The sequence below is a fragment of the Apodemus sylvaticus genome, chromosome 12 (assembly GCF_947179515.1).
Source record: "Apodemus sylvaticus chromosome 12, mApoSyl1.1, whole genome shotgun sequence".
In the NCBI taxonomy this organism is placed as follows: domain Eukaryota; kingdom Metazoa; phylum Chordata; class Mammalia; order Rodentia; family Muridae; genus Apodemus; species Apodemus sylvaticus.
Genome location: NC_067483.1, coordinates 70,007,171 through 70,029,594, shown reverse-complemented (window position 1 = coordinate 70,029,594; position 22,424 = coordinate 70,007,171). Strand labels below are relative to the sequence as shown.

Genomic DNA, 22,424 nt, shown 5'->3' with positions numbered 1-22,424 from the left:
CAAAGACTCCACTAGTTCTTAGAAGCAGTGAATAAATTCTTTGCCATACCCTCTCTAGTATTTGTTTTCTTGATATTAGACACTCTGACACAGAGAAATAGAATCCTAAAGTGAATTAAATTTGCATTCCCGGCTGGCAAAGGATGCTGAATATTCAAATAATAACCAAAGCAACTGGCTGTTTGTATTCCTCCTTTTGAGAACTATCTGTTCATCGGCTCACTTATTGATTGGCACTTGGGGTTGTTTTCTTTTTGTTGTTATTGTTTAGCTTTTGCAGTTCTTTATATATTTCTGATAACTCTCTCTCTGAGGTATAGCTGGCAGAGAGTCTTCTCCCGTTCTGTAGGTTGTCTATACTTTGCTGGTATTTTCCTTTGCTGTGCACAGTTTTAACTCCATGTAGTCCTCTTTGTTGATTCTGAGGATCATGTCCTAAGCTATCTGAGTGCCATACCTATGGTTTGAATTGTATTTTGCATGTTTTCCTTTAAGAGTTTCAGGTTTTATTTCTCTTTTTTGGGGGGGAGGTTTAGACAGGGTCTTACTATGTCACCTGGAATTTACTATGTAGTGATCAGGCTGGCTTTGAACTTAAAGAAATCTACCTGCCTCTGCCACCCAAGAGCTGGGATTAAATATATGTGCTACCACACTTGATGGTGACTTAATGACAGTAATTTTTTAAGAGACTTGTTTTTAATTTGTGTGTGTGTGTGTGTGTGTGCGCGTGTGTGTATGGTGTATGTGTATGCATGTACATGCATTTGTGTCTATTTGGGTATAGGTAGGTACACATGAGTGCAAATGCCTGTAGAGGCCAGAAGCATTGCATCTCCTTGAAGCTGGAGTTATAGGCAGCTAGGAGCTGCTTGCCATATGTGCTAGGTTAGGCATTCTACAAGACCAGTATGTGCTCTTAGTTACTGAGACATCTCACTGGTCCCCAGTTTTAGGCTTTAAATTGAGGTGTTTGATCCACTTTGAACTAGTGTGTGTGTGTGTGTGTGTGTGTGTATCTAATTTCATTCTTCTGTAGATAGAATTTCCAGCACCATTAATTACTGGTTTTTGAAACATTGACTCACGTAGTCCAGGATAGCCTCAAACTTGAAAGACCATTCCTGCCTCAACCTCCAAAAAGCTGGGATTAAAGGTGTAGGCCCAGCCAATTGTATGAGGTTAGCATGGGCGGGGCCTGTCTTTTAGCATCCATGCTGAAAATCTGTAAATGCTTCAAGAGAGCCACAGAAGGGCAGGACTGCTTCTGTTGGCGTATAAGTGTAGAGTCACAAAGATTTGCTCAAGCTCTTTGTATTGCTGAGTGGAGATGGGTGTTAACAACTCTGTCACTGTCTTGAAATCTCAACAACTGCTCTTTTAACTTGTGGTCTATATGTGGAACCTAATGTGACAGTGGGGCAGGGTGTGAGCAGAGGAGTACACGTCTGTGCCACACTTCTGCTTGCACGATGCACCTGACCTTGTGTCTCGTCCAACAACCCTCTGTGGAGCCATCGGAATTCCGTGTGCTGTATGCTCATCTGAACACGTGCTTAACCAACAGTGCTCCTTGTTTATTGACATCTGTTCCATGTGCACATGTGAACTGCATGGCACTAGCAGGGGCTGACAGCCCACAGGAAAGCACACTTTCCAGCAGAAGCGGCATTTGCCTCAAACACAGAAGAAGGTATTGATAATCATACAAATCAGGAAACTTATTGGCTTATTGCAGCTGTTCTGCAACTTCTATTCATGACCCAATCACATACACTGAGATTTCAATAGAAGGAGCAGGGAAGAGAGCTGATCTATAGTTTTCATGGTACAAGGACTGTCTGCGTACTCATCACCGAGACAATGGCAGGATGCATGAATACAAAAGGTGAAATAAAGTGTGTGTGGCATTATCAATGTTCTGATAATGAACACCTGGACATTTTTGAACTAAAAAGCACAAAAGAGTTCTTGTAATTTTTCTTTAAAATTGATAAACGCTAAAATTTATTTATTTCATTATAAGTAAAAAAAAATAAAAAATTTCCTCTACTTACAATGATAATTGTTCCTGTTAAACCATTAAAAGTTCTTGTTGAGGCTGGATAAATGACACAGAGGCTAAGAGCAGTTAGTGCTCTTGCACAGGACTCGGGTTAAGTTCCCAGCACCCAGACGGTGGCTTACAACCTGTCTCACATAACTCCTGTCTCAAGAGATCTGGTTCCTTCTGCCCTCTGAGGGCACCAGATATAAACATGCTACACCTGTACATGCAGGCAAAACAGTCATACAAATAAAATATTTAAACAATCACTACTGTTAACTATAATAGAACTGACACAAGAACACAACTTTTTTTTTTTTTTTTTGGTTTTTTGAGACAGGGTTTCCCTGTGTAGCCCTGGCTATTCTGGAACTCACTCTGAAGACCAGACTGGCCTCAAACTCAGACATTTGCTTGCCTCTGCCTCCCAAGTGCTGGGATTAAAGGCGTGCACCACCACTGCCCGGCAAGATTATCACTTTAACCACAAAGTGTGCAATTTTGTGGCATTAGCATTTATAGTGCAGCCATCACAACCATCCATTTTCCTAAATACCATACTTTGAAACTGAATTCTGTGTCCATCTGAACCAACCCATCTACCAGTCATTGGTAACCACAGTGCTGCTTTCTGCTGAGTCTGACTACTCTAGAATTCTCATAGAACTTAGGTCTTGTGTATTTTCCTTCTTACAGCTAGCTTATAGCACTGTACATAAAGTTCTCAAGATACATCATGTGGTTGTGTGTTAGAGATCCTGGATAATGCCTCAGTATATAGAATCCATGTTTTTCTGATCCACTCACTCATCAGTGAACCCTTCCATATCTTCCCTTCCTTGGCAGTAGTGAATAACACTGCTGAGAACAGGGCACAAACACATCTTCCCATTGCTCTTTCTGGGTTAGGATTTATTATTTATTTTATGTAGACACACACTCTGTTTGCATTCACATCAGAAGAGGGTATCAGATCCCATTACAGATGGTTGTGAGCCACCCTGTGGTTGCTGGGAATTGAACTTAGTACCTCTGGAAGAACAGTCTGTGCTCTTAACTGCTGAGCCACCACTACTTCTATTACTAATCTCCCCCCTTTCTTTCTCTTTTTCTTTTTTACTCCTGTCTCAGGGGATCCGGGATGAGCTTGGACCTTGCTGTATAGCCCACACTGGCCTAGAACCTTTGCTTCTCCTGACTTAGAATCCTGGGTACTGGGGCAGCTATAGCTGTCTGCCACCATACTTGGCTCAGTTTGCTTTAATCTATCCAAAGCAGAATTGTGTGTGCTTGTGGGTATGTCTGTGTGTGACTGTGTGTGTGTGTATGTGTGTGCACACATGCATGTGTGTGACTTTTCCTGGGGAGTTATGAACAAATGTCTGTTTGCATCAGATAAAACACTGTTGACAAAACAAATGATTTTATTAAAGTGTAGCTTGATAAACCAATAAATGTATTAGGGTGGCTTACAGAACCATGGGTGACTCAGAAGCAGTCACATCATTGAAAAGCCCACCCAGTATGGGTGATAAAATTGTGACCGTTGCATCCCTGAATTCCTCCCCTGCTTACAGGCAGCTCCACTCTTGACTCCTCTCTGCACCAATTGCTGTGCCATATAACCTTGGGCAGGACCCTGTGAACCTTAGAACATTCCTGAGCCTCTTTTGTTTCAGGGGCTTCCTTGGTCTTATGAGCCACCCTGCTTCTTCCCAGAGTGAACATTTTAGCTTTATGTGTAGGAGTATTTTGCTTGCATGTGTGTATGTGTACCACATGCATGCCTGGTGCCCACAGAGGCCAGAAGATGGCATCAGATCCAGAGTTACAGATGGTTGTGAGCCACTATGTAGGTGCTGGCAACTGAACCTGGGTCCTCTGGAAGAGCAGCAAGTGCTCTTAAGCACTGAAGCTATTTCTACAGAAATATTTTAACCCAGGAGCAATAGCTACACACCGATCAAATGGTGATTCTATTTTTAATTTTATGAGAATTGCTCTAGTGCTCTGTTTTTCATAATTGCTATTATCAATTTGCATTCCCATTAGCAGGGTACAGAGGCTTAATTCCTTCATACTGAATTCCTTGCTGCTTTCATACTAATATATCTTAGGATGTGAGGTCATATTTTATTGTAGTTTTATATGTCTCTAGGGATTATTAATGATGAGCCTGGTATAATTTATAATAATAAAGGAAATGTTTTAAGTATTAGTACCTTAAGGTCCCTCTCTCTTTGCTCCTTGAGCAAAGTTCTCCCCATTTTAAGTTCACACTGGGTGGGTGCTTGAAATGCTGTAGCCAGCTTTGCGCACAGGAAGGAATGCAGGAACAAGGTGGAAAGGTCCAGGACCTGATCGTTTGAACTTGGGAATCTTTCTCAGCGCTAGGGATATAATAGTGGTACCATGTTTAGAATGTATAAGGCCTTGGGTCCAAGCCTTAGCACCACAAAACAAAGGGTAGAATGGAAATATATCTGTGAATTAATGACCCTTCTCCATCAGGAAGTAGTGACCATCCATTCCTCATCTGTACCGACAACAGAAATAGGCACCAAGAGACTTTGTGATTTATATGAGCAGCTGATCAGCCTGAGTGGCACATCTTGAGAGATCTGGTGTTTGCCTCCACTTTAGGTTTTAGCTTTGCCTGTCACGCATCACACTTGCAAGTGCTGGAACATTGTTCAATCTACTGAAGTTCGATTCCGGGCGATATCTTGGAAGGCATTTGCCTTGTTTGAGGCTTCTGTGGGGCTTTTTAATAAGCCAGAGGCAGGTGGAAAGTGAGACTTCCTTGTTCAGTAAGAGGGAGTTCAGCCACTTGTGCAGACTCTGGGGTTCTAAGAACACAAGGAGTCAAGATTCTCAGGGCCTTCTATTCAGATGTCCCTAGATCCCATTCTTGTCATTTCTTTAAGCCCTGCCTGTTCCCACACTAAAGTATATATTGAGTGAGGCGAAAGCTAACAAGAGAGCTGACAACAGCTGAGGGGAACAAGACCGAAACCCTAGTTTTACCATATGTACAATGAGAATCCATGAAATGGTTTTCGACAGAATGAAATTATTTTGACTCTCAATTTTTAATCTTCCTTTTCCTGTAGCTACCAATTTTCAAGTTATTTTTCCAATGAAAAAGTGTTTCATACTTTTGAATCTTCCTTTTTGTAGTCATGATATGTATATGAAGTTCCATTGTCAGTTCTTCCGAAAGCTCTATAGATGATAGCCTAGTGATGTGTTGTTTAGAGACAGCTAAGATTTCAAGTTTCATAGCTGTAGACTTGTAGCATTCTCAGTGCTTATGGGATTTTCTCTTTGATGCTAAGACTCATGACCTCACACATGGCCAGTAAGTGCTCGTCCATTGAGTTACATGTACTTGAAAAATCTTTTTATCTTGGATGATTTTCTCAAAATTGAAGCTTTACTCAAAGGAAAACATGAAGCTCTCTTCTATTCCACTAGTTTTAAAACACTATATCCTTCTCAGTAATTTTAAAGATCCAATTAGCACCCTTTCCATTTAGTTTTGATGTTTGTGGTAGCTTCTAGAACCCTTCTCTTACACACACTGACTTTCTCAAGCAATGTTATCCCCAGCTGCTTCCATGAAGGCCTTAATGTGAATGTTGCAGTTTGCTTTCTAACATATGACTATCAGTGCATCATGTGGTATGCATGTAGTTGGTATGTGTGCATACTGGGTAGGTTTTTTTTTTTTGCTCTCCGAGGCAGGTAGAAAGTGAGACTTTCTTGTTCAGTAAGAGGGAGTTCAGCCACTTGTGCAGACTCTGGGGTTCTGAGAACACAAGGAGTCAAGATTCTCAGGGCCTTCTGACATGGTATTACTTTCAGACATGGTTTATCTAGGCTAGGCTGATGGACAAGTTAGCTGTGAGGACCCACTTGTCATTGCAATGCTGGGTCATCAGCACTCACTTTTCCTGGCCTTTTTTTTGTTTTGTTTTTTACATGGATACTGGGGATTTGAACTTAGATCCTCATGCTTGCAGACTAGGTGCTCTAAGACACCTCTCCAGCATCTTCTACCAAGTTATTTTGTTTCCCTTGTAGCTGACCTGAGTTGCCTTCATCGTGTATTTAATTATATTTTTCTTCCACCTTTGTCTATGACTTTCTGAATCACAGAGACCACATCTTTCATCTTATTACTGGCATACTCTAAAAGTCAATTTTGCTCCTGTAGTACATCATTTTCAAAATTATGGCCTTCAGAATAATGGAGCCATTCAGTCAGCCATTACTGCTGTTACAGCAAATGATTTGGGAGATATTAGTGAACAAGAAACAAAAATCCTTTTTTATGAATGTTACATTTGGAATGAGGAGAGAGTGATAACAAACATTAATAATTAGTTTCTATGTTAGAAGAGGGGCTGGTGAGATGACTCAGCAACTAAGAACACTAATTGTTCTTCTGGAGGTCATGAGTTCAAATCCCAGCAAACACATGGTAGCTCACATCCATAATGAGAAATAAAGAACCTATGGGTCATAGCGAATAGGGCTGGAGTGAATGGAAGCAAGAAGAGCTGGAGCAAGAGGAGGAAAGGGAAGGGGGAAAATGTTCGAAGTTAGAAGAATAGAGAGGTGCAGAGAATTGGTAACACTGAAGGCAGCCTTGAGATTATGGGCGTGTGCTAGCACACTCGGCATTAGAATTGCACTTTGGGCATTTCTTATTACAATAGGAAATGTGCAATAAGGAAAGATGTCCAATGGACTACTCCATGAGTCCAACTTCAAGAGGAGGAGACATGAACTTTCGATATATCAGAACAAACATGTTTCATGATAATATTAAGTAAGATTACTAAGGGGATGTGTTCTTCAGAGAGGAGCAAGAGTTGGACCCAGTATTAGTACAATTTTAAGAGTTGGAGAGATGAGTACCAACCGGTATAATTAAAAGGAGTTTCAGAAATGAGGTCACAAACTGTATCACATGCTCATAGGCAAATGTAAAGGTAGAATAGGGACCTTTGGATTTGTCAGCACAGGGGTCACTGGTGACTTTCGTGAGACTAAGATTGGGTGGGTATGCACATACAACTTGACCAAAGTGCTTTAAGAGAACAAGCAAAAAGCTCCACAAAGAGCGAAGTTTTGCATAGAAGGTGACAAAGCAAGCAAGTACAAAGATGATGGGCTTATGTATTTGTGTGGTGCCAGCATGTCATTATGTGGTTGCATGTGTACACAGTGGTCAGAGCAAGGCGTCAGCTATCCTCCTCTGGTATTCTACTTTATTGTTTTGAGGCAGGATCTCTCAATAAATTTAAAGACAATCCTTTTGTCTAGAGTGGCTGGCTAGCTGGCTTAGACCCATGTGCCTTTGTTCCCCAATGCAGGGGTTACAGACACATGCAGCCATGCCTGCTTTTTATGTGGGCCCTTGGGATGTGAGTTCAGGTCCTCATGCTTGCAGGGCAAGCACTCTTACCCAGTGAACAAACTCTCTGGCCCCAGTTTTTAAATGGAGCGAACAACAGGCCTTCGTGTTACAAGGTTCAGCCTGGCACATCCTCCCTTCCCAAGTTCAGTGTTCCTTACTCAGAGGCTTTACATGCATCTCTTTACACACATACTTCAGTGAGATCTGTTCTACTCACACAACTGCCTAAGCGTGCTACCTTTCTTCAAGGCCCTACAGCAGGAAAGTGGAGTGAATGCTGCACAGCAGTGCTTAACATCGAAGAGCTAAGTGTGACTGTTGGATTTATGGAAGACCTGGCCTTCTGCATTAGCTCTCCCATAAGGCAAAATATTAGATTATATTAAATGGTGTCATTCTTAGACTGTACTTATGGTGTTCCTCTCTCTATTCCTGACTAGAGCACTTCATAGCCCTCTTTGGAGTAGTAAAGAGATAACATTTAGGATCTGGAGGGAGGCTGGAGACAATGGTTACTATTCAGACTGCTTATAAAAGACAGTACCGCACAGCTGAGGGATAGTGCCAAGGTGTATATACATACACACACACAGTCTTGTAGCCCAGGCAGACCTCAAGCTATGCAGTTGTCTCTATCCTTGAACTACTTCCTGATCATGTCTCCACTTCCTGAGTGCTGGGATTATGAGCATATATACCAGCATTCTCAGCTCTGATTAGGACTGAAATATTAAAATTAAGTGGACTTTGTCCTCTTTTCTCTTTGAAATGGCCACCATCATGGATAAGGAAGAATATCCCAATCGCTTCTCTGCAGCTGACGCGGTGTTGAACATTGAGCCATTCTTTCCTCCGTGTACTTTACCAGAGACAGGGAGGCTGAAATGGGTGCTTGCACAGGTACTTTACTTGAAGTTAGGTCAACAGGTAACACGCTGAACAAGCCACAGTGCTTACTTTTCATTTTCTGCAAAATGGTTTATTTTGCTGTTTACTATACAATCTCATATGAACACAAAGAACTGAACTTTGTAGCACTGTAGAACATACACCGTCACGAGGAACTGAGAAGCCAGGAACTGGGGCGTGGCACCTACATTTGCTCATCTCCCATAATATTCCTTAAGTGTCAAAGGCACTTGCCGAAATGGTTAAATAAGGGATCGTGGGATCTAAAATAATGACATACAACTAAGATATAAAAACAATCCTTGAATTTCCTTACAGATTGATCTCTGACATTTTACTAAATCCTCAGACATAAACAACTTACAGCTTTAAAATATGTGAGTTCTTTTCAAGTGAAAAGAACCAAATGCAATACCTTACAACCACAATTTTTCAATACTAAATTGTAAGAACCCTTTTATCACTAGGTTCGCCTAGTCAATCATGTTACCTCTTAGCACACACTGGAAACCAGTCCTCGCTTACACACTACCAACAGGGTGTGACTTCTGGGGCACAGCTATACACACAGGGACACAACATGGTGTGGTCCTTTCTTATAAAGCTTAAGCTTACACTTATCCCAACTGGATTAGCAATGTTTTTCTTCTCATCCCTGCTAACCTGTTCTAAGTAGCTTTGTAAAATAAAACAAGAGCTGGAATAAAAGTGTGTTCCACTCCTTATTCTACTCCACATATGAAAATAAATATCCAGTGAGACTGACCTCAGGCTTAAGGAGAAGGCCCATTGCACATGCTGGTGCCCACTGTAGTCTTGGCTACTTCTGAGGCTAAGTTGGAAAGTTAACTTAAGCCCAGGAATTCTTTGATCAAAAAGAAAAACGCTGCAGGACGTGGTGGCACATACCTCTAATCCCAGCACTTGGGAAGCCGATAGCTCTCTGTGCTTCTGAGGCCAGTCTGGGTCACACAGTGAGACCATGTATCAAATAAACCAAAACCAAAACCAAACAACCAACAAAACAAAACAAAACAAAACAAAAAAACCCCAACAAGCCACACAAGACAAACTCAGACCCTGTCAGTCTAAGGGAGGGTGCATCTGTATGCACTGAGATACTCCCTTTCTGCTTCTTCTGAGCCATTACCTTTCTGCTGTTATTTGGCAACCCCCACCCCATGTGTTTAGACTGACTCATGCTCTTATTATCACTCACAGAAGAGTAAAACTGACTCTGATAACATTTCTATGTGAAAACACAAAATCTGATTAGTAGTCCAGTCCCTAGCTTAGTAACACTCTGACTCAATACAACTAAGAACATCTAATGACATCTGTTTTCAACACTAAAAAACCTTCTTGCATATTTTCTAGCCATAAAATATATACGAGATGTAAATACAAGTCTGCTTGGGATACAGTGCCGACAGGACACAGAACAGGTGTTAAGTGACAGGGATAGAGGTCAGGCCCTTGTCACATTTGAGCCTCACCCTGTGTGTGTGTTCGCATTCACAGGGAACCCACATGCATACAGAACAGAAAGGTGCAGTTTCTGCTATTGAATGCCAGCATTGCTTTCTAACACACAGCCCAGGGGTGAACTGTAATGACAGTCCACAGAATGTCCGCCATCACAGGGACCTCTGTATCTGAGGTGTTTTACCTGTTTTCCATTTTTAAACAATGTTCCATCATCAATACTGGGCCTTCTCTTAGTCAATAAAATTCCCAGTTTATAAAATTTTGGGACAATTACCAATGAGTTTTGTTAGGACAAAGGAATCAAAAGACCACAGGCAACACTGGGTTATGATGGAAGAGGAACCCACTCATCACAAACTGCTGCAAGGGAAGAGGCTTCTGTTACAGACCAACCACGAGGGCACACGTCAGGCACGGCAGCGGTGACCTGATTTCACTGGGCATCATAAACTAACATTAGCAAAGCTACTTCAATGTTTCTGTTGATCTTCACTGTTGTTAAATAATGATAGTTTTGATGGTGGTAAAACTTCATTTTTTCAAGTGCAGGATGATCTGAGCTGAATGAGAAAAAGAATGATTAAGGCAGGAATGGAGGCAGGCTTGGCATCAATCTGACAACTGTTTCTCTTCTGTTTGCTTGGTTGGCTTTTTATTTTATTTTGTTTTTTGAGACAGGTCTTTACTCTGTAGCCCAGGCTAGTCCCAAACACACAATGAAGCCCAAGATGGCTTCAAAATCAGGGAAACCTTCCTACTTCAAAGTTCACAGAGCAGGGGTTAAGGTGTGAGCCATCACACCTGGCTTTCCTCAGCTTCTTATTGTAGAAACACCCACATTTGCAGGATTTCACACTAATGTCATTTTAAGATCTCAGGATTATGTAAGATCAAAAGGGACAAAGTGATAAACTGGGATTGAAGCCATCACTGCTGTAAAATTCTCAGTCCCATGCCAACAGGGCTTCCTCAGAAGCAATAAATTTAAATACAAACAACTACATACATAAGTAGTTAAATAATATAAATGTTTCATACTTATTGTTTTAAAATTAATTTTATGATTCTATGTTTTATAATTGTTTCGAAAAAGTGGCATACTTTATTAAAAGAAGATTGAAATTTGAAGTCATTTTAAGAAAAAAAAAAAAACCAACACTTCATCTTCACTAACAGACACTGAGTGAAGGTAGACTTCCACACCAAGCAGTGGAGCTAATGTTGTCCACAAGACAGACACTGGGATCAGCTCTGCTGATGGAGAAAACACCTCCATCCCTGAACCACCAGCTGCTGGGACTGAGACCATTCCTTGGCCCATCTTTCCATCTTTTTCCAAAGGATGTATCATCAGTTCAGATGCTGTGCACAGGAACTGACGAGCACAGTGAAAAGGCCATAGTCGTTTCCCACAGGATGCAACAAACTGTAAACCCCAGCAATTATATTTAGATGTCTAGGCTATCACTTAATCTTGCTTCCACCTTTTCAAATTCTTTCCATTCTAAACATTTTGTCTGTTAGTATTAACCATTGTAGAATTAAACAAAGAAAAATCCAAATTGTTTTACACATTTTGAATTAAAAGGATCACAAAAAGTAATATCTGTTATACAGGACCATTGCCCCCCACCATCAAATACCAGCCACTCTGTGCACTCTATTTCTAGCTTAAGAAGTTCATGTGAACAAGTTCTGTGGTCTCTGCCTTCCCTCTTCACATCAAGAGGCATCTTTACTTTGACTTGTTTAAACAATATTAAGAGGTGATCACTCTTTATAATGAAGACATCTTGTTCTAAGAGCAGGTTGGGGTCAATGGTGGCCCCTCAGCATCAGATACTGACTGATTATGTAAGGTCACCTAGGCTCCTGACAGCTGACTACTTGCTGACACTGGCTGTGTGAACACTTGCAGCATCTATCTCCTCGAGTGTCAGAGAACATGAGAATGCATTAGAGGCATGGACTGTGCTTAACTTCAGCACTTCTGGCACAGGGTTAGTTAACATTAAAGAGAGAAAACTACAAAAAAATTAAGTCAAGAAAACACTACTTGCAGATCCCGCTCACTCACATCAGAATTAGTCCCTTTTTATTGTAGTTTAGCTGACAGCCAACTGGACCAAGACTGAGAGCTACATATTGCTCATTTTCAAACACTCCAATGACATTCTCCAATAATTTTATTATATCCAGTTTTATGGTACCATATTATGATTTCACACTGTTTAAATAACCCATTTTCAAAAATCCAAATACCAAAAAATTACCACGTATTTTCTTATACAGTCAAAATAGGTTTACTGGAATGTTTTCAGGTAGAGCTGAAGGCAGAAACATTTACAATGCTTAGCTTTTGTTAATCCATAAGTGTGGAAATTGCCTGCAAAGCAACTACAATATGAAAGGAATGGCATTCTTGTAAATACTGATGGGACGTTTATGCATCTCTAGCAGCAAAGAGTCAGGACTCTACAAAGGCTTCCTGATCACCAGTCTGACTCTCACTGTGATGCAATAATGTTTTTAATGCAACTAAAACACAAGTATGGGGTATCGTCATCAGTGCTTAACTATATATACACAAATAACAAACTGGCAAGTATCTTGTTTCAAATTAGATCTTTGGAATAAAGCAAAATAGACTTATTTTTGCATCAAATATAATTATTCAAAACACATTTTGTTAGTTGGAAAGATGATAATTAGATATTCTCAATGCTCCAATTTGAATTGGTACTTGCCTTTTAGTTTCTTGAAAAAGAAAATTTGAAAGTTATATACATAGGTGTCATTTAAATTATGCAGCAATCTTTAAATATTATTGTCCCAGATCTTGTTTAATGAGGATCTCTGTCATCAAATCAAGTACGGAATTTCACAACTATAAGAACTGTAAGAGAAAAAAGTAAAACAAAAAAGAAGAAAAGAAAAGAAAAAAAAAGAAAAAGAATGCATCAAAATCAGAACCATATCACAGCTAAGTTAGAAGCACAACCCTATGTGTAGGTTTTGGCCTCTAGAGGAGAAACGAGGGCCAGACTCTGATCTAAAATAACAATGATGAAATAAGAAGAATGCAAAGATATCATAAACAACCCGGCTGTCTGACACTGGCCTCTTGAGCAAATAAACCATGACAAAACAGTAGCCCGTAGCTTCTAAAATATTATTACCATATTTAATGATATAAGAAAATAATACAATATTTATTAGAAATAACTGATATGATCTTAGCTTTTGAAAATCATGCTCACATATCAATAGGAAAAGACTAAAAGCATATACTTGTATTAATCTACTTCTATTAGTATAATAATTACTTTGGCAGCAGCTACCGCATAGGGAGAGTACAGTGGACCTTATAGTCCTGCTATGCTTGTCTGTATTTTGCACGATATCCCGTTAACTGCTCTAACCTTGTTAGCTGTTCTACAAAGTTATCACAAACACTGAACTGATAAATACTGAGCCACTACTCCTAGGAAAAATACAAGGTTAACTTCCCATGCGCCTCTGGCTACTACACTTAATAAATTAATATATTATCTTGTTTTAAGTGTTTCTGTTAAAAGACATCATGTTTACTAGATATCATTAATTAAAAAATTACTATGAAGTCAAGGCCAGTAGCACTGTAGCTCCTCCTTGGTTAAGGTGTATTACAGGCAGCTACCACTTAGTAATGGGAACAGCATTTCTAGACTTATTTTTGAGGTCCATTTCAAACCATAAAGCCAACATATATGTAAACCATGCAGTCTACGAAAAAGACATTGGTTATGTAATAAAAGTTGAAATAAAAAGGCAGATCTCCATTTAACCCCAGCTAGAATCCTGTGGGTCAAGGGAGTCAATCCTTTTTGCTCTGAATGCATCTGCACATGACTATGGAAGTAACGTTGAGCATTAACACGGGGGTTACAAACACACTTCAACTAGAAAACAAATTCACACAACAGCCTAGGCAATGAGACTAGATTGTATTTCTTTATAAAATTCTTATTATATTTAAAAAATAAACTTATAAATATTTTCAATTTTTAAGACCCCTTTTAGTTCTTCATAAAATCTCTGTAAACATAAGAGACCTGGAAGAAAGCTACTTATATAAAAATGATCTGACTTTGAAAAGAATATTAAAGAAAATCAGAGAATGAGTTATACTTTCAGAACTAAAATTAAGTTCAAATCTATATGCACACAAAAAATCATTTGGAGAAATTAACTGGGTTTGTCTTTCGAATACAGCAATTAACAGAAAATCATATTTTGGTGCCAAGTATAACACCAGATTTAGCATAAAAAAACAAAAAACAAAAACAAAACAAAAAGCCCAGCTGAGACCTGTGCTGTCTGGGGTGTGGCTGAGGAGTAGGAGGAGAGGGAGTATCCTTTGTGAATCTAACAAAAAGATATAGACTCCCCACACAAATGCACATATGCATAATCACACAAAAGGTTATACATTTTAAAAGCATTTTTCAGAGATTGACAGATTCTAGGTAAATGTTGGCTCCTTAGTCAAGTCATGCCATTCATTATTCAACGTTAACATTTCATATATTGGGTTAACTAAAATTAAAAAGAATTAATTTTAACATAATAGCCTAGCCAGAGGCCAACCTGAGCTACACAGTGGCATCTAGGACAGCCTGGGCTACATAGTGAGACTATGTCTCTGAACAAAAAATCAAGACCAAATCAATCTAAGCTTTACAAAACACAATAGCCTAAGGAACAGTGATCCAATAAATACTTACTGATAATCATTAGCAAAAGGATAGCTGCAGCCAAAGCCATGATGGCTTTTATCTAGAACACACAAAAAGACAAATGAAAGATTTGACTTGTTAATATAGATAAGACTATCTGTTCTACAATTTACTATTCTACACTCTCTCATTAATAAACAGGCACATTCACTAAAGGGTGTCCAATTCTCTATTTCTCACATGTACATGATGGTTGTTCCTTATGCTTGTGTAAATAGCCAAAATTGTTGTGTTGGATGTTACTACCTAAGGCTGTACTATGCAGTAAGCAGTCACAATTGAAGCCTTCCCAGAGTTGGTTCTATTTCCAATGTGAGACACAAAACTGTACTTTCTGCAGTTCTGCTCAGGACTGGATGAAAAACCACAGACCATGTATTATTTATGTAAGTGGCCTTGTCTTATCTGCAGTTATGTTCCTTACGAATGTTCCCTTGTCCCACCATGAATGCCTGAACCCACAGATCATACCAAGTCCTCTACATGGAGTTATCCCTATAAAGGCAACCAATGATAATAAATTGATAAATTGTATAGAAGAGACTAATAACAAACAGCAAAATGGAACAAGCATATAGTAAGGCAAAGTGAATTTGGTGTTTCTCTTCCAAGAGCCAGGATAAATAGTTGGATTTCCCAAATGCAGCTCACATAAGCAACAATATGGACAATATGGAAAACAACCATGGACCACGAACTGCTATCAATATGGCCCCAGGCCTCATGGGGGATGGTTATGCATGGCCACAGGCTCCTGGGGGATGGTTACACGTGGCCGCAGGTGCCATGGGGGATGGTTATACGTGGCCAAAGGCCTCATGGGGACGGTTATGCATGGCCGCAGGCGCCATGGCAGTTTTCCCTGAGTACCCGAGAGTTGTTTTCTCACCTTACTTCTTTCACAATGTTTTAATCTCCATTTTTAGGACTACATTTTCTTTATGAATAGCTATACTTAAGTAACTTGAGAGTACTATAAAGCTTCAAGTGAGAAAGAGAAACCTTAAGATCAAACTTCAGTCAGCTGCTTAATACTTTCAGATCATGTTATCTTTCTACATGGGGTTACCATTCCATTGCTTTTAAATTTATACATTATATAAACTAATTTTATTTCCTTGATGAATCAAAGGCCTTGCTTCCATCAAACATTTCATCATACATAACTAAAAATGGCTGCCTCTGCCAAGCATGAATGATCATGCCTTTAAATCCCAGCACTAGGGAGGCAGAGAACTCACTAGAAATCTCTGAGTTCAGGCCAGCAAGTCTTAAAAAACAAACCACTGTTGCTCGTGGATCAGTGCATAAGAATGTACTAGACCATGAAAGTGTGAAGTCCAGCGTGAGCCCCCACAGCTTCAGAGTGGCTGTTCTAACTAGACAGAAGGTTATCAAGATACACTGGTTAATTTTGGTGTGTGAATTTTTATATCCAAGATTTTATATGGTTCATTTCAAAAATTAAATCAGTATATTTAATATTATATAGGGCTGATTCATTTTTGTGACAATTATAAATAGAAATAGGAATTAAATGTTTTAAACCTAAAATGGCCACTAACATTTCATGATATTGCAGCTACGGCACCAACAAAGTCGCCAAGGAACATATAAAAAGCTTTGCAATTTAGTTATGAAAGTCCAGGTCTTTAGTTATTACTTAAAAATATAAAAAGTCTTGAACCTGAGCTTATATTATACTAAAAAATACTTTTCTTTATTTAACCTAAAAATATTTTCTAAATAATATGGAATTTAAGAGCAGCTTTCCTAAAACATATATTAGTTTGTCCTGTTAATATAAAATTACCAGGCTGAACTCTAAAAAATTTAAATGGAAATATCAACAAAAGTATAAAGAACCTGTATTGAATAGAGAGTTCTTCCTTGGGTTTCTAATTTGGGGCAGGAACCAACTATCTACACTGTCATAGACAAACATATTTCCATCACTGCTCAAAGCTCCTGCATCATCAACTGTAGCCTATCACCACCCCACACCCTTTCGCCAGTGGTAGCCTCTGATGTCTTTTTTCCCCACCTCCTTTTTTAGAATAGCCTTCCTAAATCCATGATGAAAGCCAATCCAAAAAGTGGGAGGCCTGGGGACCCTCCCTAGATGAACAGGATCACAATGACTAACAGTGTAGGATGAGACTGAAGAAATAGAACCCTTAGAAAGGGATAGAAGGAGGTTCTTGCTACTTATACAATGTGGTTTATTAGATGCTTGATGCTATTAGTGGTCCACAAACTTAAACTAAGTCCTTGCCTGTTTATAAAACAATCCTATGTATTTTTAAATCTCTTTAAAACATTAGAGGAGGAGGCAAAGAAGAAGAAATTAAAGAAAATGCAAAATTTATTCTCTGAAGCAAACAAAAATAAATGGAAAAAAGTTTATTATAAAGGGAACAACAAAACTTGTCTTTCTTCACTTCTATTTCTGGGAACAGACTATTTAACATGTAATCAGACAAAATTCAGTAAATCCAAGATATCTCTTGGAAGAGATCCTTAATATATAGCAAAGTCAGGTTTAGAAAATTATTGCTGAACCTTAAAATGAGGGGTTAAAAACAATAAGTCCATGCTTAAGGATTTTGGCAAAATAAAAACACATACCTAGATTTGAGAGGAAAAAGGAAAAACTTGCTCTCACAACATCATTTTTTTGGTAAAATCTTAAAAGATATTTTTCATGACTGTTCATATTTAAGAGGAAAATTCATTTCTGCAGAAATGTTAATATGCAGTGATTCCATTTGTCCTTATTAAAATTTAATAATGAAGGAATAAAATGAGATTTTTTTCATTAATCTTTTGTTAGGAGACTCTCTGGCATACAAACTGCTACTGTTTTTCCCACTATGAAAAAAAAATCACACTTTTCTCAAGTTTTTATTCTATTAAGAAAACAAAAACCAAAACACCAAATACAAACAGCTCTGACTAGTGAACTGTTCTCCAAGAGCTAGGAGAAGTGGAGATGGGTCTAAGAAGGGCAGGTGTTTGCCACCGTGTGTCCAGATGCTGACTCTGACCAACGTGGGCACATTCGTGGAGAGAGCTGAGCGCACTCTTTCAGGCACTGCTCTGCTCCTTTAGATTTCCCAGGCAGAGGAAATCTTCAAACAAGGCCCTTACAGTGCTTATCCTCACAAGCTCAGTGACTAGCTGCCGCCTCTCTTCACAACTTCTCTGCCCTCCCCCACCCCTCATTCACTTACTTTGCACCCACGCCACCACATTTGCCTTCGCAGCTGTTTGGATCTGTTGCTGAAAGCGGTTGCATTATCCGATAAGCTTTCTATATCACACAGAGGGTGGAGAGAAGGGTTAAATGACATAATAGGATTCTTTTATATAGTCATACAAAAATAAACATTAATCTCTACTTCTTAAAATTTGGTTCCCACAAAGTCTGTTAGTATACATTAAAAAACAAAGGAAAACACAGTGGAAGGTCAGTTTGTTCAACCATCCCACCCCCACCCTGACACCACTGGAGATTTCCAGAACCCTTCTTAGGGTCTCAGTGCTTCTACACACACTTAATCCTGGTAAGAAAATAGAGTTTAAAAACGAGAATAGTCAGGGGAGGCAATCTGGACACGAAGCCTAATGACCTAGGTTTGATACACTGGGAGCCACAGGATGGAAGGACAGAGCCAGGTCCCTAGCTCCCACATGTACACGTGGATACATGCTCCCCATGCAAACACATGCCACAAATTAATGGAACAAAAGTGTTTAAAATTAGGGGCTGGGATTGCTGCTCATGGACAGATCTCTGATGGTACACACTAGATCTCAGCACCAGAAACAAAATAAATACTTTGGCCACATCTCTAGAAAAAATTTGCACGCAGAAAAAAAACTTTAATTTTTAGAAAACAAAGATAACTGATTTTGAGTGGAAAAAAAAAACCTCAAGCAAATCTATCAAGAATGATCTGGCATGCAGCTATTCACCATTAACACAGCAAGAAGGGCAAATGTGCCAAGAATCACTTCAGGCTCAAAGACTAACATCTGCCTGTAAACAGGAAGTTGCTAAGTTTCCAGGGAAAGCGTAAGTCATCATCCAAACAATACTCCAGGTCCAAATATGTGCTAGGAATCATGGATACAGAGACTGACATCTGTCGGAAAATAAAGACGACCTAAGTCCCAGGGAAGACAAAAACAGCATGAAAGTTTGAAAGGAGAACTAAAGCAATGAATTAGATTTTAACATCTTGACATCCTGAGAAGCATAAAATGTATCAGTATGACAGGGCAAGAGAAAAGAGAGGACTTAACTTTTTGGCAAGGAAGTTTTAAACTTTCCATTCTTATCTGAGTAAGAAGTAAGTACTATACAGTAAGACCATTCACATTAATGGGCAGAAACTAAGCCTTGGAAATCAAGCTTAAGAACTGAATGTTAATCTCTGAAGCCACGATTCCTAAACATTGGCCAGACAAACGGAAGGCATGCATTAGCTACACAGAGTCACAAACAACACCAAGAAGCACATGCAACAGTGGCTGTACCTGATTTGTCCTGTAGTTCATCTAGCCTCTCTCCTCTTTCAATTACTTTTGTAATATTCTCTTGCATTACATCAATAACTTCATCCACCTGATTCTGAACACTAGTTTGAAAAAAGGTAACATTCTTTTAGAAATACCCACTTTAAGGAACTTTTACTAGCTGTGGCAAATTCTCAGAGAACTAACAGTTGTCATTAAACTATAAAATTAAGCATTATTCTTCCATTTCTGGGTTTGAATATCCAGGTAATTAAGGACAAAGGATACTCTTTAAAGTAATATTTAACTGAAAGCTTACTTTTAGTTTTGATTCTGTCTTCAATGTAGCTCACAAGCAAACCAGACATTGACAGAATGCTCAACGTGGCTCTAAATGTTTCATTTTCTTGGCAGTAAACTGATGAAACAGTAGGTAACGCTAGAAATCACAATCCACCTTTCTTTGCAACGCATTTCAACCAGAATACTTATCATGGTGCTTGATCAGGTTTACTGAATACTAATGAAAAATACCTAGTTTCCAAATGGAAATGTACAGCACCTCTTTGAGGCACTGGATACCCAATGGATGTAACTCTTCAGTGTTTATTAGTTTTCTCTTGAGCATAAGCAAGATTCAAGACAACTTGGAACACCCAGGAATATTGGGAAATGCCCACCAAGTTAAAAAAGCAATGCAGTCTTTAAATGAAGATGTTTTCCTTCTGATGTGATGGAAGCTTCTTCTAATCAAACTCATACTGTTCAATGGAAACTGAAACAAACTTAAGAATTAGTAAAATGTTCTCAGCTATCTACTGTCATTTAGGAGTTACCCCCTATAAAAAAACGCACATACTGGCATGCCTAGTATTCCTCTGATGTTCTAACTACAGAAAAATACCCATCTTAAATTACTTTATAGAATAAGACATATTTAAATAAGAAATATTAAATAAGAAATATATAAAAATAAAGTGAATCTCTCAAAAAATGTTAAATCACAATGACTATTAGCAACTATATACACACAGAAACCCACATATATTTAAGCAAATAAGAATATGCACTTGTCTTTTCATGTGTGTGTGTGAGAGAGACGGGGGGAGACAGGAGAGAGAGAGGAGAAAGAAAGAAAGAGAGAGAGAGAGAGAGAGAGAGAGAGAGAGAGAATGAGAGAGGGGGCAGAGAGAGAAAGAGAGGCAGAGATCATCTGGGCTTTTTTTTTTTTTTAAAAAAACCTAATACACACCTCTTTTCTATCCTGTCCTACACTATTCCTCACAAATTAACCCAGTCATATGCAATTATGAAAAAGAGTCCTATCCTTTATTTGAGCTAGTTAAAGTGGGTATTTTAAAAACAAGGTGAAGGCCCATTCAGACATGGATAATTTAGAGGCAGTGCCATCACATTTTAGGAGCAATTACTATGCCTGATGAGCTCATCTTCCACCTGCGTTACAAACATTATGCACATCCATGAATTATCTACAGTCTTCAGGATTCATCACAGCTTCCCAGAGTTCTCCATCCACACATTATTCTACTGAGGGCTCTAAGACTAACTAACTCAACCAAGCAGGGATATGCAATAAAGATCTGACATGGCCGCTGAGTCTCCAAGAGATGTTTTACTGCAAATCCTAATTATCCAAACAGAAGGCTAAAGATGTTTATCCTACAAAAGAACAGTGGCATAAATGTTTATATAACTACTCACATGTACAATTATCACATTTTATTAATCCTAAAGCTAAAACACAGCCAGTTCAGTCACAATGATTTGTTTTTCATTTAGGGACTGGATAGGAAGTGAGAGTGCCTACTGATTTACCTCCAACAGGCTTATGGCAGAGTATTGTAAATGTTTGTGCTGGGTAAGTTAAGCATTAGGGTGTGTAAAGATGACCTAGTATCTAGAGAACTATAAAGCAATGACAGAAAACCCTCTAACCATTAAAAATGAAAGCAAGTCTATGCTCACAGCAAATGTTGGTGAGAATACAGTAAGGTGAACCCTTATACTGTTGGTGGGAATGTAAATTAAAACAGCAATACAGAAATCAACATGAAAGTTCCTGAAAAAGTGAGAAATATTCCCAGGTATGTTTCTGTCCACCTATACCTAGTCCTTGAATGGCAGAGGAGTTCAGGGTTATCCTCAGCTACATAGTGAGTTTGAGCAAGCCTCAACAGTCTTGACATTTTCAAGTAGACATTTGTATGTTACACAAATGTTGTCTAGCAAGATAGAAATAATCAAAATATACTATGATTGTTCCACACAATCGGACAGATTATAATTATTATAGATATTAATATGCCATACTATTCATGATTTTAAAATAATACCAAAAGGTTGTAGAAATAGTCATGTGTCCAAACTGCTGTAAGCAAGACTCCATGAGTCAAGGCAGACTGAAGTAACTCCCTGCACTCCGCACCCCTATGAAATAGGCTTGGTTACAACATTTTCATGGCTGTACTTTGAGCATAGCCTCCCCTGCACTGTCTGTTCTCTCCCTCTCTCCCTGCCTTCTCTCATTCCTATCCTTCTACCTGTGTCCATTTCATCCAGGTCTCCCCGACCAGACTCCATACTCTACTTAACATAATAATCTCCAGTTCCTCCCACTTTTCTGTAAACATAATTTGTTCTTCTTGACATCTGAATAAAAATTCATTTGCTGCCAGGTGTGGTGGTGCATGCCTTTAGTCCCAGAACTCAGGAGGCAGTGACAGGAATATCTCTGAATTGGTCTACAGAGCACATCCCAGCACAGCCATGACTACACAAAGGACCCCTGCAACTCCACTTCCTGGTGGGCACCTAGGCTGGTTCCGTGACTTTGCTCTTATGAAGGCTGTGACAAAAGGGCACCACATACATCTCTGTCTTAGGATGCCTTTGAGGTTATTTTTGGAGGGTGGGAAGGGGTATTCATACCCAGAAGTTTTAATTAAAAAATCATGAGTTTTCACAAAATTTTTAATTTTTAAGATTTTTTTTAAAAAATTATTAAATTTTTAAATTAAATTCTTTAAATTTTTAAAATTAATTCTTAAAACCTAAATTTAATTCTTTAAATTTTCAAAATTCTTAATTTTTAAAAATTAAAATGGGATCTTAGACAATCCAAGCTTGCCTCAAACTCAGAACTTATGTAGCTGAGGACAAGGCTGGACTTCTGATTCTCCTGTCCTACATGTCCACTACTGGGTTGTGGGGGGTGGGGGGGTCTGGGGGGGTA

General features: G+C 39.0%; 1 protein-coding gene across 3 annotated transcripts in view; it reads right to left on the bottom strand.

The window, feature by feature from the left end:
* Nucleotides 1–8,360: 8,360 nt before the first annotated feature.
* Vamp4 (vesicle associated membrane protein 4) overlaps nucleotides 8,361–22,424 on the bottom strand; it is a 31,173-nt gene continuing 17,109 nt past the window's right edge. For 2 of the 3 annotated variants that reach the window (XM_052200155.1, XM_052200157.1), the window contains exons 5-8: nucleotides 19,193–19,293; nucleotides 17,884–17,963; nucleotides 14,639–14,690; nucleotides 11,946–12,768 (exon numbers count right to left, since the gene is read on the bottom strand). In XM_052200155.1, coding sequence (XP_052056115.1) covers nucleotides 12,740–12,768; nucleotides 14,639–14,690; nucleotides 17,884–17,963; nucleotides 19,193–19,293 — 262 coding nt within the window. In that variant the 3' untranslated portion in view covers nucleotides 11,946–12,739. Of the gene's footprint in view, nucleotides 10,433–11,945; nucleotides 12,769–14,638; nucleotides 14,691–17,883; nucleotides 17,964–19,192; nucleotides 19,294–22,424 lie in introns of those variants that run through there. The other variant, XM_052200156.1, reaches the window with a different exon arrangement.